We start from the raw sequence: 20,484 nt of genomic DNA on the forward strand, positions 1-20,484 counted from the left end.
AACATATTTGTTTCATATATTTTCAGAATGATCTTTTATTTTTTACTTTACCTTATGTAGATAAAAATTCTTGTATTTTATATAAAAAGCACAATTTTTGGATTTTGATGAATATTTTTTCTTTGACAGATGATGAGAAAGGCTAATAAACGTAAGGAACAGGATATGGATTTTGAAGAAAAGAAAATGAATTTGACTATTGGCAAGAAGAAATTGAACGAGAGAATGGTTATTATGCCAGAGCTGCATCACCACCAAGAGCCTTGTCACCAGACTTGGCTTATCTTAAACCCAGACATGTTCCTCATGACGGGTAACAACATTTTGCCAAAATAACTCCTTTGTTATTTGTAGATTTTGCTTATTTAAAATATTTACAGATTGATTCCTAGAAGGAAGAATACTTTAGACGGCATTATGACGAACCACGACTTATACGTATGGAACCACCAATTTATGATGATTTAGCACTTCATGAACGAGACAGAATGCCCCGGTATCGTGAGCTACCCTCTCATAGAATGCCACAATATGAAGAAACGAGTTTTATTGCCACCCTGATGTTGTAAAGGTAACTTAACATTATAATATATTTTACTCATATTTGAATGATTTTTTTATTTTAGATTTCCTTAATATTGCTTATTCACATTTATTTTTAATAAAAAATTATGCTTAATTTAATTACATATACAAATATAAATTTACAACCTCAAGATAGCTGGTACTACCTAGAATGTATTTCAAAATGTTTTATTATTATAAAAACATATGATATTACATTACTTAAAATAAAGTAAAACAAATGATTAAGATTGCTGAATGCATATATAATAGAAATAATGGAAACTAAATAAATCTAATGCACACTATTAAATTCAAAAATAAAATCACTAACTAAATCACATTTACTTATTATTCTAATTTCACTTAACTAATCACATCTTATTATTATTATTATTTATTTATTTATTATTCATATAATTCGTACATACTGTATCTCAGTCAGACAATTGTTCTGGTATGAGAGAAAACAGCAATTAATTATAACAAAAATAAAATCTAAATTTTATGTAACAGACTTACATTAAGACATCTATCTATATTTTACTATTACATTATTATACGCAGAACACTTGCATACGTAAATACGTACTTATACTTAATTGTAATTAATATTTTTACAGAACAGAAGTAATATAGTATTTAAAATAAGGAATTTTATCTCATTTATTTCATCTATCTCTTATGTAATTTTTCAATTTAATTTTGAAATTGTTTAGGTCCGTCATTGTCTTTAGTTCGTCCGGTAGTTTATTGTAAAGGCTGCTTGCACTTCTCAGAGGAGTGCTTGTATACTTGCAAGTTCTTTACTTTATTAAGTTGGAAAATATTGTTAGATATTTGTAAGTGGCTGCCTGATGATTTCTTCATATCAAGAAGTTCAGGGCAAGCTGCCTAAACTTCTTGATATGTTTAAATAATCAACTTAATCAATAACAAATCAATATATTAATTTATGAGTGATTTATAAGTATACCTAGTTGCTGTAGAGCCATCATGTGAGAAACTATCATACAATTACATCTTTATTCAATTTTGAACAATTTTTTTTATTACATATTATTGAAAAATACGCTATATTTTTTAAGAACGCGGCAGATTAGTCCAAATTTTGATAAATTTTTATAATTGAATCACTTTTTGTAAGAGTATAATATTTTAGTATGTTCATTAAGACCAGGGACTCTATTGCCATACAAAGTTTCATTAAATTAGCAAATTGCTTCTTTCGCGAAAACTTAGCTGTCCCTTCAGGAAGTAAATAAATGTTTATTTTATAAAATATTCTAGAGGAGGCCGAGGCCAGCACGAGAAGTAATTGTTCAAAGAGCTGAACCTGTAACTAGAGGGGATGAATGGGCTGATCCTTTGGATGAGATCTAAAAGCCCTGGTTCTCGAAGGCCTAAAGAAAGAACATCGAGAAGATCTTATAGTTCTGGCTCTAGTTACTCAAGTAGCAGGTAAATAGTCAGATTTATTTGATTCAAAGTGAAGTATAAGTAAATTATTCTTTTAATTAAATTCATCTATTATTGTTATACCTAAAAAAGCAATTATTAATTAGTTATTATTATATGTTTCTTGTTTAATATTTTTATTTAAATTATAAATTTTTATTGTATTCTAATAATTGCAGCAGTACAAGTAGCACAAAGTCACGTTCTCCAAGATCACGGTCGCCTCGTGTTCGTGGTACACATCATTCATCCACAAGTAGGCGACGTGCTCGTGTATCACCCAGTGTTATTGTTTCTGAACGCAGGGCTGCTTCTGAAAGGGCTTTATTGATGAATCCCCCAGCACCCTCTCCACGGAAAAGGCCACATAGTCCAGCAATGATGAGAAGACATGCGCAGAATCCACCAGCACCAATTAGTGTATCAAAATCTAGCAGTAATAGTAAATCATCGAAGGTTGGTACAAATATAGTAATCTTTGTTTCATATCTTGATGTAAACTAATAATCTAGTTGTAAGTGGCATTATTCCTTGGGGGGCGTCCATTAATCACGTGAGGCTTTTAGGGGGAGGGGGGGTTTAACAAAATATCACGAAATATCACGAAATATCACGTTGGGGAGGGAGGGGTATAGCAAGATATCACATGTATTTATTTTTTTTACTATTTTTTATAAAAAAGTTTGCACATTTTTAAAAAAAATTAAAAATTTTACAGTTTTTTCACATAACTAAAAATACACGTGATGTTTGGTGGGGGAGGGGGGGTAATTTTGAATATCACCAAATATCACCAAGGGGGAGGAGGGGTCTAAAAATCCTTAAAAACTCGCTCACGTGATTAAATGGACGCCTCCTTGTGGCAAGTTGCATGAACTACACAATAAGTGTAAATAATTGATTTAATACATTTTTTTTTTATTTATATATGATCTACATGTGTACATGCCTATGATTTACCTATCTATCTTTGTACTTTTTTACTTTGCTACTTGTTCATCTGTTTACCTGTCTCAATGGTTACTTTTTTATCCGGATCACTAAAACTGCTTGACCTAGCTTTCCTAAAAACTAATTAGCATGTCCTCTTATCAATAGGAATAAAATAATGAATAATTCAAATAGGTTTTCAATGTTCTCCAAAACGTTGAGGAAAAATTGTAACCATACTTACTACATACACATACACACACATTCATTTATCCATTTTTTCTAACAATAAGATATATAATAAGGATATTATTAGTGTAATAAATTATAAATTTGTTGATTATTTCAGATAAACAGAGAACAAACAGATGCTTTTGGTCGCGTACGAAGGGACATTGATAGAGTATCTGAAAGAAGCCGCAGAGATTCGTTAACAAGTTCCTCTAAGGGCTCTCATAAATCGCCATATAAGAGGGACTCACGAGATTCGCGGAGGCGAGATGGTCGTTCTGCTAGCTCCAATTCTGGTTCTTCAGATTCCAGTTCCAGTGACTCTGGATCTAGTTACTCTAGTAGTTCAAGTTCACGTGAAAGAAGTCCTGTTACTAGTAGGAGATTGGTGGATAGTGCGAGACTTCATGCAACTATTGATAGATCCAAAGTGCGAGCTAGAACACCAGTTGACAGGAAACGTGATGAAAGTCGTAAAGGTTAGTATTGATTGCATTGAATAATAACTTCAATACAATTGGAAAGGTAATTTTGGCTTAATTTAATAAAGTATAATATTTGTATTGATAATTATCTATAATTTAGCTGTGGAAAGCGGAAGAAAAAGGCCTGCAAGTTCACCACCAAGTGAAGATAAATCTAACAAGTCTCCCAATGGTCCGAAAAAGGCTTCCCGGAGGGAGGAATTATTGAAACAACTTAAGGCTGTAGAGGATGCAATCGCTAGGAAGAGATCCAAGAATGATTAATATAGCGCTTATGTTTCTTTTGATATTTGTTAGTTTGTAATCCATAAAATCATTGTGACATTATTTTGTATAGTTCTCAATAGGTTTAGTATTTGTGGATAGTTTCAAAAAATACTTAATGAAATATGTATGCTTTGGAAATTATCAACCAATTTTATGAACAACGTTTATAGTTTTAAGTAAAATTGCTTAATAAACACATAGATTATTTTCTTTGTGTTTAAGGTTTAGGCAAATTTTGTTAAAATAAATGATGGAAAAATGTTATGATTTTGAAGTGATTTATACTGTTTTATTCAAATAGAATTTTTTTCTATTAAACTTTTTTTGATAACATGGCTCATACATAAATTGCTATTATTTTCAAAATTTGTCTAATAAATTATATATATATATATATATATATATATATATACCATTAATTTAGAATTCCTTTATCTTTTATTTTTGAATATCCATTGAACAGTTTCATTGATTTAACAAATTTTTCATTGATATTACAATATAAAATTGTAAAAGATGAAATATAAAACTTAAAAAAATTACTATTGTTTTGATTATACTTTTAGCAAAAGTTATGTTAATTAGTACAATTTATTCCTCATTGATACTATCTAAAAGTTAAAATATATTTGCAAATCTTTGTTGTGGCACAGACGCACGTGTAACCTTACTTCAAATTCCTATTGGCTCTTTTGGTCCATACGGCTAGAGCGAGATAGCGGACAAACAGAGCTCAGTATAAAATTTAGTAAGCGAGCAACACAATACACAGTTTTAATATAGTTTCATAAAATTTGTGTTTTTGTTGGTATCTGAAATTAAAGGACCATAATGGATACCGCATTGCGGGAACAAGTTATGATAAATCAGTTTGTGTTAGCAGCTGGTTGCGCAAGAGATCAAGCGAAGCAACTTCTACAGGCAGCACATTGGCAATTCGAGGTAATTTAAACAATAACAAATGTGATGTAAACAAACACGGTCGGGTATTGGCTTTTTTAATAATTGGTTAGGCAGCAGTTATAGGCAGCCTACAATAATAGTTAAATTAGTTGACAGAAAATGGCATGGGCTATTATTTGTTTGTTTTGTATATGCTATTGTAATATATTATTAGGGCTGCAAGGTCATAATAATACCGTAATACCCCCCACGCCTGCCCGTCGTCTGCCATTACGTGTACTCGGTCGTATGACGTAGCTTTGAACACGTGTCAAACGCATTTCTTTTAAAAACAATATTTATTTATTTATTCATTTTATATAAATTATATTTCTTACATATTGGAAAAAATTGTTTAAAGATACTTTTAATAATAAATAAACAAACTAGTTGGTTTGGTATTTAGCCTTGAGGCGAGTTACATGAACTTCCCGATATGTGTAAATAATTGACTTAATTAATAAAACATAAATTAATTTATGAGTAATTAAAAGTATTCCGAGTGGATTTATTACACATAATTGAAAACAAACGAGCACGTTAACTCGAGTATTTTGCAAAACCAAATTTTCAAAAATCCATATTTTTTATAATTGAACCAGTTTTTTTAGGAATTTAATAATTTAGTATTTTCATTAAGAGCAAGTACTCTTTTAATTTAACTTTAATTTACTTTGTACTTTAATTTTAACAAACGTCAAAAAAACTACTCATTTTCTCAAACTTCGATGATTTTTTTAAATTAAACTACTTGTCGTAAGGCCGTAATATTACAGTAAGTTTTATAAGACCATGATATATATCGCTAAAAAAAATTCTATAAAAATCGGCTTAAATTTTTTTTTAAACAGTTAATTAAAAGAAAACGGCTCGGTAGATTTTCACCTGAAACTAATCAGTATCATTCCCAACTAATATCTTTCGAACAGTTTTTGATTTTTTAAAATCGGTTCGGTAGGATGAGCTTAATGTAGACGAAAAGTTTAACACTTTTTTCCAAATTCCAAAGAAACGGCTCGGCCGATCGTCGCACAAAGCTGACAAACGATAGTCCTCATCGAAATACATCAAATGATTTTTAAATTTCTGAAATCGGTTCAGGCGTTTTTGAGAAAACGTCGATGAAAGGTCTAATTTTGACAAATGCTGAAAAAACGATACCAATTTTTGCAAACTCTGACGAATTTTCAAAGTTAAACCAATTGTCGTAGGGCCGTAATATTTTAGTATGATCTAGAAGACTATAGTATCTACCGTCAAAAAAATAATAGCAAAAATCGTCGAAAAAATTTTTTTTAACACTTTATTACAAGAAAACGGCCCGGCCGATCTTTACCAAAAACTAATCAGCACGATTTCCAATCAATATCTTTCGAACGGTTTTTGAATTTTCTTAATCGGTTCAGAATTGCGGGCTAAAACGTAGACGAAATTTCAAACATACTTTTTCCAAATTTGGTCTCATTCGATTCAGATCGGCTTGAAACGTCGAGAAAACATAAAATTAGCGAATCGGATTTTTTGATGAAAACATAAACTTCTCCTTCGGGAAGTTAATAAAATATCAATCATAACATATTTGTATATGTTGCTAATAATTACAAATACAAACATTAAAATAGGCATAATTAAAATAAAAGTTCTCTTTTTTTCTATTCGGTCGTAGCTTAATTAAATAAATATATTTATAATTCATTTACGAAATATTATTGATTCATGACTGATTGCTCAATATATAAATGAATTCATTTTTATAGCTTGTATTTTATTCATTATAATTTTATTTATATTTTATTACTAAGAGCTACTATCTAGAAAACTCCTTACGTTATATTGGCTATTATTATAGTTATATATTTAGGCTTGCACCGAATATTAGGTTACTAATCGATATTCGGCATATTCGGCATCTTTTTTAATATTCGGCCGAATACCGAATAGTAACTTACTATTCGGGCGAATACCGAATAGTCAAAATCAAAGGCGCCGCCGCCGCTCAGCGACAGTATTGTTCGTATTGTTGGCGTTTTATCTTTTATGCGATAAACACCGATGGATCTGTATTTAGTTTATATAATATGATATGAAGGAATGAATTTGTTATTGTACATATAATAATTTAAACTTTATCGATTTTTGACATTATAAATGATCACATGTTTATGAATATGAATCATTCAATGGTTACACGCATGTGTTGTATCGATACAATATAGTAATTCATTATATGAAATCTAAGCATTTCCAAATAAAGAGCTATTACTGGCTCTTTATCGCAAAATATACAAACAATATTTTTGATCATTTTCGATCGCTTTTTCATAATTTTGCCATTTATTTGCCCATCACATGTGGTATTCAAGTATTCGGTATTCGGCCGAATAGTATAATGGTGCCAAATATTCCAAACAACAAAGTGTAGCCGCATAGTGGTCGCAAGTCTAGACATAAAACTTGAATGAATATGTAGCGCGTTAGTAATATAACAATTACTGATAGAATTTCATTATTACAAACGAGCTTAGGCGCCAAAAACTTGCCGAATATTCAGTATTCGGTCTTCGGAACATGCCGAATATTCGGTCTTCGGCATTTTGCCGAATATACTATTCGTTGCAAGCCTAGTTATATTAAATGAATGAAATCGAGTTTAACACTGGAATGGATATTAAATTTGGTTATTATAATGAATTTGTCAAAGTAAAAACTTTTATAACTAAATTGAATAAAATAAATTAAATAACTGTATATGCTCATATATCATTTATTAATATATATAGTAGCTCATTTAATAAGAATATATATAAATTAATCTTGTATGACACGTTAGTACTATATTTCGTTATAAAATTCTTATGATATAGTGATATATTGTGATTCTTTTCAGATAGCGTTATCAATATTTTTTCAAGAAGCAACAGTTCCCACACATGCACCACCTACTCCATTCGGACAGGTAAACAAACGCAAACTTTATTGTATTCAGCTATTTTTGTTTAAAAATCAATTCTGTTACATAAATCTTCTTAAAATATATAGTTAGATTGTCTAGTTGCATATATTCTTATAAAATATAAATCACCCTGTAATTACTAATAGTGATTATGTTAGATTGTTATTCTATTTTTGCCTTTACAGCAAGTCATGACTCCATGTAATACACCAGCGACACCACCAAACTTTCCAGATACTCTAATGGCTTTTTCTCGAATGTCTGCAAACACACCGGTTTCTGATTCAATACCCATGTGCAGTACACACGGTCATTGTGGGCCACAAGCTAGACAAGAAACACCCCCAGCAACACAATGTTCTCCTACAAACACACCAGCTTCTAGATAAATTTATTTGATTCAGAAAGTTATGTGGATCAGAGTTTTTGTTTGTATATTTAGTTCAAGCTGCAGAGGTGTCAAACGGATCAAAAATTCATCTCATTGGTATCAGGACAAGTGCTGCTTTACACTAGTTCTTCAGAGTGGTTTCTTCCAATTAATAGAAATACATAATTCATTATGGTAATTTATAATATAGCATGTAACAAAGCAAACATTCTAGCCTATAAATTAGGCGAGAAATGATATTATCAATATCATCAAGAAGTTGTGTAAAAAACTACAAAATAGATATTTATTCTATATTGTTGAAACTAATTATGAATCCTGATATCTCTTACAACTATAATGTTATATGTAAACATAAAATAGAAATTTGTGGTTTATTTATTAATAGTTAACATAAAAATCAAATTAGTTTGTATGATTTCGTTGGCTAGTAATGTTTTAATTAACTATTTGTCACAAAAGTTCTAAGATTTGACATATAAATAGAAGCATTGTTAATTTTAGTTAATATAAAAATTTAAATTTGAAAATATATGAAAAGACAGTGTAGCGAAGGTGAAGTTTAGAAAATCAGACAATAATTATGAAGGATATTTTACAGTCATTTTTTAAGATTAAGATTTTTGAACATATTTTTCATGTTCTGATATACTTAATAGGTATATAGGTATCTTGTATATATGTGAATATAACAATTTTTCTTAATATATAATTGATGATATTTGTCCGATGATAAGAAAAAACAAATATTCTTTATTATACACACAAATATATGTGTTAAATGTACGTTTGCTTTATCTAATTACGTGGTGCTTCTGAGCAAGGTTAGTGCTCATGTAGTGAAAATCCTGATCATTTATTTATATTTAATTGTTATTGAGCACAAATTATTTTATTTGTTATGTTCTTGTAAATATGTATGATATAATTGGTATGTGATGCTATGTATAAGTTTGAATGAAATTGAAAAGAATACAAAACTTGAAAATTGAACTTGATAGCTTTTTAATTCACTCTCAATGGGACTAGGTGCAATTTTATCATTGTGTTACATGTTTTCAAGTGAAATAAAAAGAGTAAGCAGGATCATTAAAAGGAAAGGAAAATGAGTGCATAACTTCAACATGGCATTGTCGAAGATAACATAGAAAGACTGAAAGGACTGGGAAAAAAAAGATTGCAGTATTGCAGATTATTGATTAGTTATGCGAGAAGACAAAATACAGGTAATAGAAAAATGAACCACAAGATCTGGAACCATGAAAGCAAAAGTTTTGAAAAGAAAATGATTAATGAAGTGATTAATGGTAATAAATTTGTAAAAAGGGAATAATGAACAATAAGGAAGAACAAATATTGATAGATCCAAATTGCGGGGTAGAACATCAGTTGACCGGAAACATGATTAAAGTCGTAAAGGTTAGTATTGATTGCATTGAATAACTTCAATACAATTGTTAAGTTAATTTTTGAGTAATTTAATAAAATATAATATTTGTACGGGCAAATACCTATAATTTAGCTGTGGAAAGCGGAAGAAAAAACCCTGCAAGTTTACCACCAAATGAAGATAAATCTAACAAGTCTCCAAATGGTCTGAAAAAGGCTTCCCGGAGGGAGGAATTATTGAAACAACTTAAGATATCCAAGAATGATTAATATAGTGCTTATGTCTCTTCTGATATTTGTTAGTTTGTAATCCATAAAATCATTGTGATATTATTTTGTCTAGTTATAAATAGGTTAATATTTGTACTCATTCTGCAAATTGACGTGGTTGGAGATAAAATAGAAAGACTGAAAGGATTGGGAAAAAGAAGAATGCAGATTATTGATGACTTATGCGAGAAGACAAAATACAGGTAACAGAAAAATAAAGCACAAGATCTAGGAGCATAAAAGCACAAGTTTTGAAAGGAAAATACATAAAATTGAATAAAAAAGTAATTAATGGTAATAAATTTGTAATGGGAATGATAAACAATAAGGGAGAACATTGATTTGTGGTGCCTTCGTATAGACTACTATTTATTATTATAATTTTATATATAAGTGAAATAGAGAAGAGTGGGCAAAGAAAATACTCTACTGAGCGCGATCCTTAAAAGGAAAGGAAACTGAATTGGACCCGTTCTGCAAGATAAGTAAGCCTTAATATATATATATATATATATATATATATATATATATTATATAATAATAATTACAACATCATATGATGCAGCTTATATGGATATTGGAAATATGTTTTAATTTAGAAAGAAAGATTTTGCATTCAGAATATTTAATACAAAGAAATAAAGACGTGAATGTTATATTTATTTCCATTACAAAAGAATAAAATGCATAATCAAATGTTTCTAGTAAGAAGTTAAAATATTTTGCTGACATGAGCAATTTTTGATGATAGTAAATTTAGCCAAATTTATTACAAACTTAATTTTATTTTTTAGATTCATTCAAATATACCGTTAATTATATATCGATATATAATCGATTTGATCATGTCCTAGCAGAAAATATCTATTTTAGCATTGTGCAAAAATCATTCAAAGATTATGAAATTATAAATTCTAACCTCATTCAAACGCCGGTCCACCATGCGAAAAACACATGAGTTGTCGTTGACAAGAAACTGTCAAATGTCATAAAAACGTTCACAAAATCATCAAAATACTAGAAATGTGATAAATGGGTATTTATAGTTTTCATAATTAAGCATATCATGATAATTTTTATATTGGTGTGTTAGTTAATTTTATCTGCATATCTAATATTTACAAATCGTAAAATGTCACCGAGATAAGTGATTTAGAAAAATTGAATTTAAAACATACTGTCGAAGATCTTCAATATACCAATAATGTTGCAAGGATATGGACCTGTTACCCAAGCTCTTTTGGGGACACTTTTCACATGGGGGCTGACAGCAGCTGGGGCTGGCCTGGTTGTTTTTATTAGAGGAAAACAGGTTATAACCCTAAATTTATTATACAATATTATTTAATGTTTTATCTATCATTTTTCTTTTTGTGGTTTCTAAATTTAGTTGTGGTTGATACATTACATATGTTTATTTTACATCGATAAATTCATTTTTACTTTAATTTTTTCTTTAGCGCAAGTTGTTAGATTCTGCACTTGGGTTTGCTGCGGGTGTGATGACAGCAGCTTCATATTGGTCGCTTTTGGCACCAGCAATAGAAATGGCACAGGATTCTGGTCTTTATGGAGAAGACGGTAGATATGCCTTCGCTCCAGTAACTGCTGGTTTTCTTCTCGGGGCTGCTTTTGTATATGGAACAGATTTGTTTATTGAATATCTTGGAATTAACTCACCCAATATGATGATAGGTATGCTGGTAATAGAGGTTTTCATTTGAAACATTAGAGCATTTCCATAAATATCAACATTAAATTTTGAATTTTCTTTTAATTATTTGTAAATCGATTAAGAATTCATAATATGTTGTTTTTCTAGTTATTTATGTAATTGCTCATAAATTCATATTTGGTTTTCTCCTGCTAATTAAATAAGAAATGAAATCATTTTGTTCTAAAAGAATTTTAAATCATCTTTAACGGACACTGTTTGGTTTGTTGAATTAAATTATGTTGATTGTGCCTGTTTAGTTGCAAATATGAAGAAAACCATCATAATTATGTAAAATGTTTAATTAAAATAATCCGTAGTAACCATAACTATTTTATTTTCAAACGCTTTTTATTGTATTATAACAATCTCAATACAAATACCTAGTGTATTTGTACAAATACACTAGTACAATATTTTGATACAAATACCTAGTGTTATAACTGTAATTGCAAATACAATTACAATTATAAATAAATATACAAATACAATTGTAATTTAATATAGTTAAAAACTAATGTAATACTGAATGCTTTTTAGAAGCATTAATTAAATCATAATATATAGTCAGTTTATAATCTTTGCTTTTCATACTTTCTATACTAACAGATGAAAAATTGTATTATATTAATAAAATATTTATTTAATCTTCAACAGCTTTAACTGAAAAAAAGTCCAGGGACAGTTCTCCAAACAGCAAACGAAATTCAGCAACATATCAAGAAATGCAATTAAGAAGTTTAGATACAACTATAGATGGATTTGCCGACTGCCTAAATAATCAACACTCACATAGGAGAAGAAATAAAACCCATGATATAAAAGATGAAGTAAATGTAAGAAACTACAATAGTTGTTATAGAAATTATAAAATGTTTATGAGTCTTTAAATATAATCTCTTTTTAGGTCTATGCAAGTAATGCTAATGAAACCTCATCAAATTCTAATGAATTAAAACGAAGCCAATGGAAACGAATCATGCTGCTTGTAGTAGCCATAACGGTGCATAATATACCTGAAGGATTAGCTGTAGGGGTTGGATTTGGAGCTGTTGGAAGCTCTGCCTCAGCTACATTTGAGAAAGCAAGGTAAGTGCTAGTTATGAGTATATGGTTCACATTTTGTGATATATACATATATATATTATGTTTCTTTTCCGAACAATAAATTCGAAAAAATAGAAAACTATGTTTTTTATAAATGTTTATTATCGACGTTTTGGAATTAAATACGTTTTGTTATACAAATATAATTCAATAGCATATACATTAGTCAATGATTTAAATTTCAGCAATAATTGTGACGTATCAACTACCTGATGACATGATTATATCATGTACAATAAAGAAAGAATATAAGATTTTATTTCCAATTCTAACAGGCAATAGAATTAGAGACAGAATTTTATGAAACTTTCAACTATAGAAGTAAACAATACTTTTACCAAATACCATCTATTTTATCTACTTTCAACATTGTCTTTGAATATGAGATCCAAAATATAGATATATAAATATATTCCGAAATTAAGAAATTCCTAAATATAAGAAACAAATAAAAAAATAGATTTTTAACTTAATGAGTTGCTTCATCTATTATAAAAATATGGTTTGATCTCGAATAAACATATTCCAAGACGAAAATAGATAAAGATGATGGCATTTGGTAAAGGAACCATTCACTTGTAAAGTTAAAAGTTTCATGAAATTCTGTTTCTAATTCTATTTTATTTTGGGATTGGAAATAAAATATTATATTCTTTCTTCATTGTACATATAATCATGCCATCAGGTACTTGATGCGTCACAATTATTGTTGAAATCATTGACTAATGTATATGCTATTGAATTATATTTGTGCTATTAAAATACATAGAAATTACTTTCAATTTCAAATATTTAATACGAATCATTTAATAAAAGTAAACAGTAATTATTGTACTAGCGGCTAGCAAGAAATAGTAGGCTAGGGGTAGGCCCATTGTAGGCCTATCATTTATATACAAAAATTCCCAGACTATTTGCAATAAATTTGAAGTTTTTTCGAATAAATTTACTATTATTTAATAATGCAAATATCAAATTGAAGGGCAGAACAAAACAAAGAGATTGCATTTTGAAAAGAGAATTGGTTTTCTGAAGTCGTATCGAATTTGTGTTCCAATAAGAACAATTCTTACTTCCAATAAGAACTCAGACAAATTAAACGATTTGAGATCTATGTTCTTAAGTGAAATTCTGGTTTCACACTGCTTGATATTAAGCTGACCGAGGTTTTCCAGGCTACGTTCTTTGCCACTAGCCCTCGACGAGCTCTAAATTATGATTATGATAGTTGTTTATCAGCTTTTGAATTTGATTTAATTACTTAATCCAATTCGTTGAATTATTACATTCATTCTTTGTTTTATTGGTAGTCGTAGTAAAAGTGATGATCTATATATGTATTGAAACAATTAATGCAGATTAGATTCTATGCCGCTGCTTGTTCTATGAATAATGAAAGTTCATGATTCCTTTGAGTTGAGTTTGAGCTTTTTTCTAATTTCCGTGCGTCTATAATATATTTTGCATTCATTTTTTGTGAGTGATGTATATGCGATGATAATGAGAAGAAGTACAGATTATAGCGCGGTAAGTTTTGTGTGAGGGAATGTGGAGTGACTGAAACGGTGCGATCGTCTCGGAATGCGCGAGCAGCCGCCGGCGCCGGACATTCCACAGAAGACAGCTTCTGCAACTGTTTTCAAAGGTTTACCATCGCCTCAATCCACAGTTTTCGATGGATCAAATCGCCATTTAATATTTGGTTATCCATTATAACATTATATTTAGTGCTTCACAATGAAAGAGTAGCATATTTTTTGTCCTGTGGCTCTGCCTTTATTATTCTCTATTTTCTTTTCAAGTGCACCTTGATGATCATCTGCATTTTTTTTTTATTTCGATTTTTTATTTATTTAGCCTACGATGGCGTCGTGTAGAAGACACTCTTTTTGCAATATATGTCCGATCCAGTTCCGTTTTTGAAGTAAAACTTCTTTAGGCGCGACTAGGGTGTAAATCCGTACAAATGCAACGGAAGTCCGTTACGCCCGAACTGTTCGCCATTCGCTTTCGATGAGATCATTTCTATACGGGTCGATTGTGATTAGTCGTCGTGCATGTGAATAGAGATCTGTCGTTGTATGCGTACCGGCATCAACATAGATAAATAAACATTTTAAACTACGATGTAACGTAGTACAAATCTTGATTTAATGAAAAATGCCTGAATCAAAAGAATATTTTACCCTATCTCCCGTAAATAATTATAATGAAAATAATAAAACAAATGGAACATTTGCGCTGTGTACGAAACATAAGTTTATTGAAATAATTTCTATATTATTCGTAGTTTCTATAAATCTTTGAAGTTATTGAAATGGAAAGTATTTTTTAGGCAAGACAGATATTACAGCTGTTCAAAGAATGAGATTATATTGCTAGCGAAAAATTAAAAAAAATACAAGCAGTCAATGAATGTATGTTAATTTTAATTACATGAAGTTCTTCGAACACAATTACATGATGAGTGAAGTTGCGAAAAAATATTTGTTTAGGCGTTGTTTAACATAAATCCACTGTGTGAACGAATATGATAGAATTTATTAATCATCAATTACTTCATTTCTCTAATGAAGGTTCATTTCTAAATGCTAATTACAATGACAAACCGATCATGCCTTATTTGATGTATGACTTTAATTACGTTATTGTTTTTAAATATTACACATAATTTTAATGCTATTATAAATATAAAATTTATAATTTATCATTATATTTATATAAATGTGTATAATGGTTGACACTAATAACTGTGTGCATCACGAGTGTTACCATATTACAAATAAACATTTTACAAAATTGTTATATGATGTATTTATTTTTACTTAAATGCCATCTAAAATCGAAAAAAAAAGAAAATAAGTTTTACTTCAATCGCGTGTGAACCTTACGCGCACTTTTTTTTGGTAAGAAGAACCCCTTCTTTGGCCACTTCCCGCAGTACTACTTCATTTGTCACCTTCTCGGGGCAGTAAAGTTTACTTTTTTTAAAACAGTAAAACAGTAAACTTTGATTTTTATCTCCAATTTTCTCCAGTCTCGAAACTCCTAGATAGTTTGCGCAGAGTTGTTCGAGTTCTTGCCTTATTATTAGGGCACATATTATCAGTTAACTTGATCTTTCTTTCTAGGCTTACAGCTTTATTTTCATATAGATTTCCATATCTTGTGCCTAAGTATCTGTTCTCATCTCTCGAAAAATTGCCCAATTTGTATCAATATTTCTGCTACTTTCTCCAAATGTCCATCTTTATCTAAAACCAATTCCAGAAAAATTTCTTTTACTACTACAAACTTGTTCCAATAATAAGAGTTCAATATATCTGGTAAATGTGTATAAAAATATTTATGTGGAAACAAGGTTAATGATGATGAGCTTGCAGACTGCATTGCAAAAATTCTTGATTGATTACGTGCTTAATAAAAAAAATGTTTTAAAGTTATAGCCCATAACATTATTTCAATTGTCAATTATCAATCATCAAGTAATAATGCCAAAGCTGATCCATTTTATTTGTTTTCTTGGGGGTAATATGTCTCTTGGTGCACATACAGTGCAATTTGATCAAAGTTTATTTCAATCAATTTCAAATCAATTATTCATCAAAGTATCAAATCGTACCTACTGTTCCTGATTTTCCATTACGCAGTTATGATAATTTTATGCCTTTCATTTTTATGTTTCGATATATGCCTGAGTTTGAATTTTCATATTTTTTGCATTTGCCCAATTTTTTCATCATTTTTCTGATTTACTCGAAGTTTTCTAGCCACATTCTGCAGTTTGGTGATGCCTTCTTCCCATTTTTGTGAGCTTTTTTGACAATTATTGCTTGTTCTTCACGACCTTTTTATTTTATGAAGGGGAGTATCTTTTTCATAATTCACCTCAATTATTTTTCAAGTTTTTTAGCTCAAATTCATACTTTTCTACTCGTTTTGCGAATATTTTTTAATTTCCTTTTCAAATCGATCAGATTTTGAAATTCCAACTAATTTGATTCCTAGGTTATTATTATCTATTGTATATTTTTTTATTAATATCTTATCTTTCTAATCTCAATTTTTTTGATAAATGGGAAAAATATTATCATGACCATCTTATATACACATAAACCGAATTTTCGAGGTCTTCATTCAAATATTACATCAATAGACGACCACACGCACATCAAAAATTTGACTAACAAGGCGGACGACATTATGCGTCATGTAAAGGCGTTTGAATATTTTATTTTAATAATTATTATATATATATATGTATATATATATATAAATGTTACTTCTGCTTGACACCAGGCTCACCGAGGCGAACCTGGAACGGTTTCATTTAATTATTTTTTTACATACTTGAGTATTGAGTATTAAGTTTCCGTTTATATATTTACAGGGATTTTAGTAGATATAATATAAATTCATATAAATTTGAGTAATATTTTATTTAAAACAATATGTTTAAAATGTAACAGCTTCAATAATATAAAATTAATTAAATAAAACTTCTAATGAAATCCTTTTGGTACTACATGTGGCAGTGAATTTAATTTTTATAGATAATGTGAATATAATTCAACAGTGTTATCGAAGTATTATACTTCTTCATCATAATACAGTACTTACTATCAACTTCGTTCATAAAAAATGCTCTGATCATGTGGGAATTTTTTTTACATTTAAACGGAAACCGGATATCTAATAAAAACTTTGATCCTTATTAAATTCAAGATTCTTCCATTCTTACATGTTACGATTCTTCCGATTCGATTTATATCAGGCATGCTCAAGGATTCAATTTTCTTGTAACATATGAAATAAGTTTTTTAGATGCGGAAATATTTTATTAAAAACGATATAATAATTAAAAAGTAAAATAAGTTAAATTGAAATCTTGTACTATTTTTTTTTAAATATTACATATATTTTGTTCAGTTTATTGATTAGATTTTAAAAATATGGATGAAGAAACGATTTGATCCACCTTATACTTATAAAGAGACCTAACATTTGGATAATATTTTGGGATTTGGTTAATAATGTTAAATTTGTTGAATTGAACTTAAATTATTGAATGGAATGGTTGCGGACTTCAGTTTTTTATTTGTACTATTTAAAATGTATAATTAATTATAGAAAAATATATAGTTAAAATATTACTATACATGTATTTACTGTGGAATATTGCTTATCAAACTTTTATAATGAAGAATAATTTGCATATGGACTGAAAAGAATAAAACTCGGTGTAGGTGGCATTTTGTTTCAAGGAAAGTAGCGAAAACTTCCTGAAATGTGTAAATAATCTACTTAATCAATAAAAAATGAGTTTAAACAACTTTTCAAATTGTGACGATAGAATTTTTAATTTCTAACATGACACATAATTCCAAACTTTAACGAATTTTTATAATTAAATCACTTTTCGTAGGCCTATGTATAATATTTTAAGATGTTTGTTAACTATAATCTTCATTTACCATGCCCATCATGAACTTTATTTATAACAATTATTTACAAAAAAACGGCCCGATGTTTATCAAAAACTAATCGACACGATTCTCAAGTTATGCCTTTAGAACCGTCTTCTCAATTTTTTAATGCGGTTCACGATTTTTGGTGAAAACGTGGACTAATTATGTTGCTTTTATGCTATATCTATAGAAACGACGTTTCTTTATTATTTGTTGGCTTTATATACCCGTACAATAGTCATATACATTTTATAAGTTATCTTTGCACTTTTATTTTATTTGATTACGTATAATTATATAGTGCACCATATATCCTTTTCTTTGTCAATAATGTTATCATTTTGGTTGGGAGGGAGATTTTTTTCTATGGAGACTATGGAGAGAGATCTCCCTCCATAGTCCTACCCTTTTCCCATTTTTTGCAATCATAATGGCGTGCTCATCATCCGCCTTAGTCGCTCCACCTAAGCAATAGTAATTAGGATCGGTATTGATCCCAATTCTACCCAGGTGAAACGGAGTGTATGTATGGTTAAATTATTATTTAGTCTACATATTGCAGAAAAAAACGATCGACATTCAGTGAACTCGTCATACCATGGTCTGAAAGGTGTTGCTTTTTGTATTGTGCCGTAAAATTTATCTTTGAAACGACGTGGTTAATCGTCGCGCAAATTGATGCCCTCATCGAGTTTAAGCAATTGTTTGAATTATTGAAATCGGTGCAGCCGAAGGGTTAAGCTTTGGCTCTTATATACACCCACTTACATACTTTGTCCAATTTTGATATCTAACGATCGTTAGATATAGTATATTTTGAACTATCGAGCAAATATAAAATTACTAAGTAGTATTTTCTGTCGAAAATTTAAACTTCTCCTGGGCATAAAAAAAAACTGTATCACTCTTGTGTGGAAGTTTCGCACAAGGCGCGCAAACCTCCGATGAGTGGTAAAGTGAGTTTCGAAGGAGTTGTATTGCTAACAAGACAATGTGTATTGAGAAAATATTATAGAATTATTTTGTTCCTTGCAAATTTGGGATGTATGCATTTACTCTGTATCGTACTATTGTTTTATTATTAGGCTCCTAGTCTTTCCCACGACCGCTCCTGATCAAAAAGCATTGTATCCGATCCAGGTATGGCACCTCGCGGCTGATATGATTCTCGGTCTCGTGTGTGCATTTCGGTGCTTACAGGAATGTACCACGAATTGACAAACAAGGTTTTCAGTTTCATGGAAGGATCTTCTGTTTGAGTTTCGGATGCCGATGTAACCGAGAGCCACTATTTGTGTTTTATATATGTTTATGGATGTCAGCATAGGCGTACGCTTGATAATTTATCTGCATCGGCATTGTAAGTTATATCGAATAACGCTCTCTTCGAACTGCACATCAGATAAGACACTAAATCTGATTTATTTTTTAAAACCGGCCGCTGCGAGAATGGAATTCCTTCGCATCACTGTAATTTAGTAAAATAAATGTCAATTTGATCATTAGTTTTGTGATGTATTTTATGTATCTTGTACTTACATCGTTCAAAGGTATTTAATTGGTTTGTAAACAGGGCATAGATTACAAGCCATAGGTTTTTAGTAAACATACTCATATTTAAATTACTGATAATCTTATTATCAAACCAGTATGTTGATCAATACATAATTAACGAGTGCCAAACTTCTTCCTAGAATTTATAAATTTTGAATTGATAATCCACTGAACTTTAGCAGCTTGCAGCATAATTTATTCTGAAAAAAAAAGTATTCTTAACGAATTTGTTGCAAGGGTTTCTAGAATCTTATAGGAACTCATAGATAGGATCTAACTTGATTATAAAAATATTTGTTTAAAAACGAATATTTAAAAATTATTAAAGTATTGGGTTATTGTTTATAATGTATATCTCATTCATATGTATACATCGAAAATATATTCATTAATAAACATTATGTTATAAAACAACATATATTTTGTAACAATATGAGTCTTATGTAAAAATAAATTTAAGCACTAAGTGGCTTACAGGCTTTAGTACTTGTTTAATTTTTGAAAAACACTTGCAAATACGAAAATCGCATGTATTAAAAGGAACATTTCAATAGAATATACTTACATATCATTTAATAGTTATTTTTAACGATATAATTGTTTACTAGAAAAAATGATAGCCTATCCTACTGTACAATAGAGTTTCATCAAACGTAAAATGCTATATTACTAGTATATTTTTAGTTAGTATATTTTTGAACGATTTTGTAATTATTGTTTGTCCATGTCCAGTTCATACTTTATTTGTTGAATAAAAAAAA

The 20,484-nt window shown here is 29.5% G+C and overlaps 4 protein-coding genes across 4 annotated transcripts in view; 3 read left to right on the forward strand and 1 right to left on the reverse strand.

Moving 5' to 3' along the window:
- Positions 1–1,559, reverse strand: part of LOC113367452 (UBA-like domain-containing protein 2) — a 4,086-nt gene extending 2,527 nt beyond the window's left edge. Inside the window, exon 1 of the mRNA XM_026609060.1 lies at positions 1,541–1,559. Coding sequence (XP_026464845.1) covers positions 1,541–1,559 — 19 coding nt within the window. The remainder of the gene's footprint in view (positions 1–1,540) is intronic.
- Positions 1,560–1,899: 340 nt separating this feature from the next.
- Positions 1,900–4,091, forward strand: LOC113366344 (serine/arginine repetitive matrix protein 1-like). Its single transcript, XM_026607935.1, has 4 exons — positions 1,900–2,025; positions 2,202–2,478; positions 3,302–3,662; positions 3,769–4,091. Exons 1-4 carry the CDS (start codon positions 1,916–1,918, stop codon positions 3,930–3,932), a joined length of 912 nt encoding a protein of 303 aa, XP_026463720.1. The 5' UTR covers positions 1,900–1,915; the 3' UTR covers positions 3,933–4,091.
- Positions 4,092–4,666: 575 nt separating this feature from the next.
- Positions 4,667–8,422, forward strand: LOC113366769 (UBA-like domain-containing protein 2). Its single transcript, XM_026608425.1, has 3 exons — positions 4,667–4,877; positions 7,765–7,833; positions 8,016–8,422. Exons 1-3 carry the CDS (start codon positions 4,767–4,769, stop codon positions 8,217–8,219), a joined length of 384 nt encoding a protein of 127 aa, XP_026464210.1. The 5' UTR covers positions 4,667–4,766; the 3' UTR covers positions 8,220–8,422.
- Positions 8,423–10,878: 2,456 nt separating this feature from the next.
- LOC113366236 (zinc transporter ZIP11-like) overlaps positions 10,879–20,484 on the forward strand; it is a 106,428-nt gene continuing 96,822 nt past the window's right edge. Inside the window, exons 1-4 of the mRNA XM_026607808.1 lie at positions 10,879–11,192; positions 11,341–11,575; positions 12,252–12,430; positions 12,502–12,683. Of these exons, the coding sequence (XP_026463593.1) occupies positions 11,085–11,192; positions 11,341–11,575; positions 12,252–12,430; positions 12,502–12,683 (704 nt within the window). The 5' untranslated portion in view covers positions 10,879–11,084. The remainder of the gene's footprint in view (positions 11,193–11,340; positions 11,576–12,251; positions 12,431–12,501; positions 12,684–20,484) is intronic.

The sequence above is a fragment of the Ctenocephalides felis genome, unplaced genomic scaffold (assembly GCF_003426905.1).
Source record: "Ctenocephalides felis isolate EL2017-DRISC unplaced genomic scaffold, ASM342690v1 CF-g0.4_SCAFFOLD_01170, whole genome shotgun sequence".
Classification (NCBI taxonomy): Eukaryota; Metazoa; Arthropoda; class Insecta; order Siphonaptera; family Pulicidae; genus Ctenocephalides; species Ctenocephalides felis.

What these genes read in the sequence shown, in the direction of transcription:
- LOC113366344 (XM_026607935.1), top strand. Translation starts at nt 1,916, where the DNA reads ATGAATGGGCTGATCCTTTGGATGAGATCTAAAAGCCCTGGTTCTCGA. An exon ending in TCTAGTTACTCAAGTAGCAG is followed by an intron (nt 2,026 to 2,201) that starts GTAAATAGTCAG and finishes TAATAATTGCAG; the next exon opens with CAGTACAAGTAGCACAAAGT. An exon ending in ACGTGATGAAAGTCGTAAAG is followed by an intron (nt 3,663 to 3,768) that starts GTTAGTATTGAT and finishes TCTATAATTTAG; the next exon opens with CTGTGGAAAGCGGAAGAAAA.
- LOC113366769 (XM_026608425.1), top strand. Translation starts at nt 4,767, where the DNA reads ATGGATACCGCATTGCGGGAACAAGTTATGATAAATCAGTTTGTGTTA. An exon ending in CAGCACATTGGCAATTCGAG is followed by an intron (nt 4,878 to 7,764) that starts GTAATTTAAACA and finishes GATTCTTTTCAG; the next exon opens with ATAGCGTTATCAATATTTTT. An exon ending in CACCTACTCCATTCGGACAG is followed by an intron (nt 7,834 to 8,015) that starts GTAAACAAACGC and finishes TTGCCTTTACAG; the next exon opens with CAAGTCATGACTCCATGTAA.